The sequence below is a fragment of the Vollenhovia emeryi genome, unplaced genomic scaffold (genome assembly GCF_000949405.1).
Source record: "Vollenhovia emeryi isolate VEMERY1.0 unplaced genomic scaffold, V.emery_V1.0 DF939760.1, whole genome shotgun sequence".
In the NCBI taxonomy this organism is placed as follows: Eukaryota; Metazoa; Arthropoda; class Insecta; order Hymenoptera; family Formicidae; genus Vollenhovia; species Vollenhovia emeryi.
In genome coordinates, this window is record NW_011966606.1 from 1 (window position 1) to 2984 (window position 2984).

Below are 2984 nucleotides of genomic sequence, written 5' to 3' on the forward strand. Positions count from 1 at the left end.
AATTTGCACACTTTACTTTACTTTACTTTACTTTTTTTTTATTCTTCCTCCCCCCCCCCCCCTCTCTCTCTCTCTCTCTCTCGCGTGGCATAGTCTGTTGCTTGCGATATTTTGTATTGCAGAAAGTAAAGGAATTTTAATATCTACAAATTAATATAAATTAAACCTGAAAAGTGAATTTTCCCCGCGGAAACTACGAGGACAGGTGTTCCTCGTAGGATTGTCCCCAGGGTAATATTTGCATTATCCCGAGAGCCCTATCCAACGAAGAAATGTTGAGATAACGCGTGAGGATGTCAGGTACCAGCGTTTGATTCGCGCCGAAAACGAGCGACGAACGAAAACGCGTTTGTACAACACGTTAAACTTGCTAATTGCGAAAATCGCCGGCGGCGTCGCGCCATTTTCTGCCTCACTTGGCCTAGAAAAGACCAAAGCCGCTTTGCAGGAGAGATCCCATATATTTGGAAGTTATTTCTATTCTCGGAAGAAAAGGAAACTCTTTTTATACTTTAAGTTACTGTACGATTTGAGAGATATGTTTCATTGCATCTCAGCGTCAAGTGGAAATATCGTAGCCATTATCGAATTGGGGCATATTGTGTACCCTCCGAACGAAGAACCATGCGAAAATGACAAGCTTTATAAAGCGTTGATAACTGTTAAATGAAGGTTTTTTAAAAGTTCATACGCTTTCAAACTTTATGAGAATGCTTACACAACGCCGTTGTGTTTTAAACGCTTTCAGAACGCTTATAAAATACTGTGTATAACGTTTCATAAAAGTTCTACAACGCTAAGTTTAAAAATGCTATATACAAACGTCTTCTAAACGCCGCAGCGTTGCAATTTCCGCTCTACAAATTCTCTATCGACTGTTTCTAAACTCTCAACGAACTCCTGCAAACGGTATATACAAACACTTATGAAACGTTTTATTTTCGCCAGGGCACTGTCTCAGGATTTTCAGGCGTGGCATCGAAACTCGAGTGACTACCGCATAGACAATCCGCACTACAATACCAACGCCGAATGCGGTGTTACCGGTTACTACAACGATAGAACAAATAGACTGATCCCCGATGGTGACACTTTATTACCAGGCCAGTGGCCGTGGGTGGTTGCAGTCTACCTTAATACCAAAGAAGGGTTTCTGAGAACATACAAGTTTCAATGCAGTGGTTCTCTTTTGTCAAACAGACATGTATTAACAGGTATGTTAATCGAGAAAAGTCAGTATTTCCATAGTCCATATATTGAACTAACTGTATGTGAGTTACTTTCCAGTTCTACATATATTTTCTGGAATGTTTATAGTAAAATTGTAATTTTTACCATTAATATTAAGAAGTAGCGAGCGTAGCACAAAAAAATATGCGCCGCTTAGCAAACAAATAAACGAAAAGATCCGAGTTCAAATGCAGCCGCGGAAACCACTGGTTTTTTTTATGCCACCTCATGGAGAGGAGTAAAATCTTTAACGGCTCGTTATTATTATTTCAAACCTATTTCTATTATTTGAATTTACACATAACGAGCAACTAATTTCTGTTCTAAGCATAATATTGTATTTCCTCGAGAGTATTTTCAGTACATTAAGGACTTCTTATAATATTTATAAAAAGTATGATTTAGGTGCTGTATAAATATACATATTTATTGTAAATGTTTTTATGCACACCTAGTTACTTTTTGTTATACTAGAACAACACAAGCGCGCGCTTCGCGCGCGCCATTGTTCTTCCACATTATATATTACATAAACTATCAAAATAACCCTCTTAAATACAAACTGTCGAAACCGCAAGTCGAAGTGAACGACTCGCAACGAGATCGAAACATAAACTGTCAAAATAACCCTCTTAAATACAAACTGTCAAAACCGCGAGTCGAAGAGAACGACTCGCAACAAGATCGAAACTCGATCGAGTTTCGAGAGAGCCAATCGGCATCGCGGAAAAGCGACAACAATGAACTCGCAATGCCTTTTTTAGATAGGGACTAAATTAAGCTATTTCATTTAATTCCAGAGTATCACATTTGAAGTATGTAATACGGCTAGGGCGTATAGGATGCCTCCGGATTGAAAGTTTGGATCGTTACAAAATATAGTTTATACGAATATCTTTCTTACAGCGGGGTACTGTATGAAATTAAACGTGCTGTTCGCTAACGAAACAGTACCTGTTGACATATTGAAAGTGGTTCCGGGGCGATTTAACTTGGACCCATTGCGCGGAGTCGATCAGCCAATCGGAAAGTCGCGATTCGTGATTCACCCGAATTATGTGCACTATCTCAAAGCTACTTCCGATCTCGCGATTTTGACCCTCCAGAACGTCGTCGAGTTCAATCCTTTCATCAGGCCTATTTGTCTATGGTCCGGCTCAACCAACCTTGAAGACGTCATTAGTAGGACAGGATATGCCGTAGGATGGGATGGAGACAAGCTTAATCGTCGTGACGTTGACGATCAACGGATGGTGAGGGCGACGATAATGAGTCAAGTAAGGAGTTAATTGCTATTATAAAATTACTATTCATTACGTATATCTGTGACAAATAAATTCGTCAAAAGATTACAATCCTCGCGTTGACGTTTGTTCCACAAATTGCAAGAGACCTGTCTCTGGACGAATGCTAGATACATTAGTGCAATCTCGCATGACACCTTTTGCGCTGGTTCGCAAGAAGGACTAGGTCCTTGTAAAGATGACGGTGGGAACGGGTTGATACTTCTAAACAGTACCGGCGTTAGGGTGGGGCGCGGTTGGGCGATCGCCCAGGGCGTCAAATCTGTAAGGGCGCCGATGCCTGGTTTCACCTAGTTTGAGAGAGATTCCCTAAAATAAAAAACACAATGGAGTTGATCGTTCGACATTATCACCTTGTCTTTTCTTTCTCAAGAATTTCGAGCCCTTGAATTTGAATGGGCGCCACGATGATCTTGCTCAGGGCGCCAATGTTGCTAAAACCGACACTGC

At 40.7% G+C, this 2984-nt stretch overlaps 1 protein-coding gene across 1 annotated transcript; it reads left to right on the forward strand.

The window, feature by feature from the left end:
* Positions 1-948: 948 nt before the first annotated feature.
* LOC105556818 (serine protease gd-like) lies at positions 949-2519 on the forward strand (the record flags this gene model as incomplete). Its single annotated transcript, XM_012003930.1, has 2 exons — positions 949-1214; positions 2137-2519. Coding segments are annotated over 2 exons (649 nt in total), but the record flags the coding sequence as incomplete, so codon positions are not given.
* Between the last annotated feature and the right edge of the window lie 465 nt (positions 2520-2984).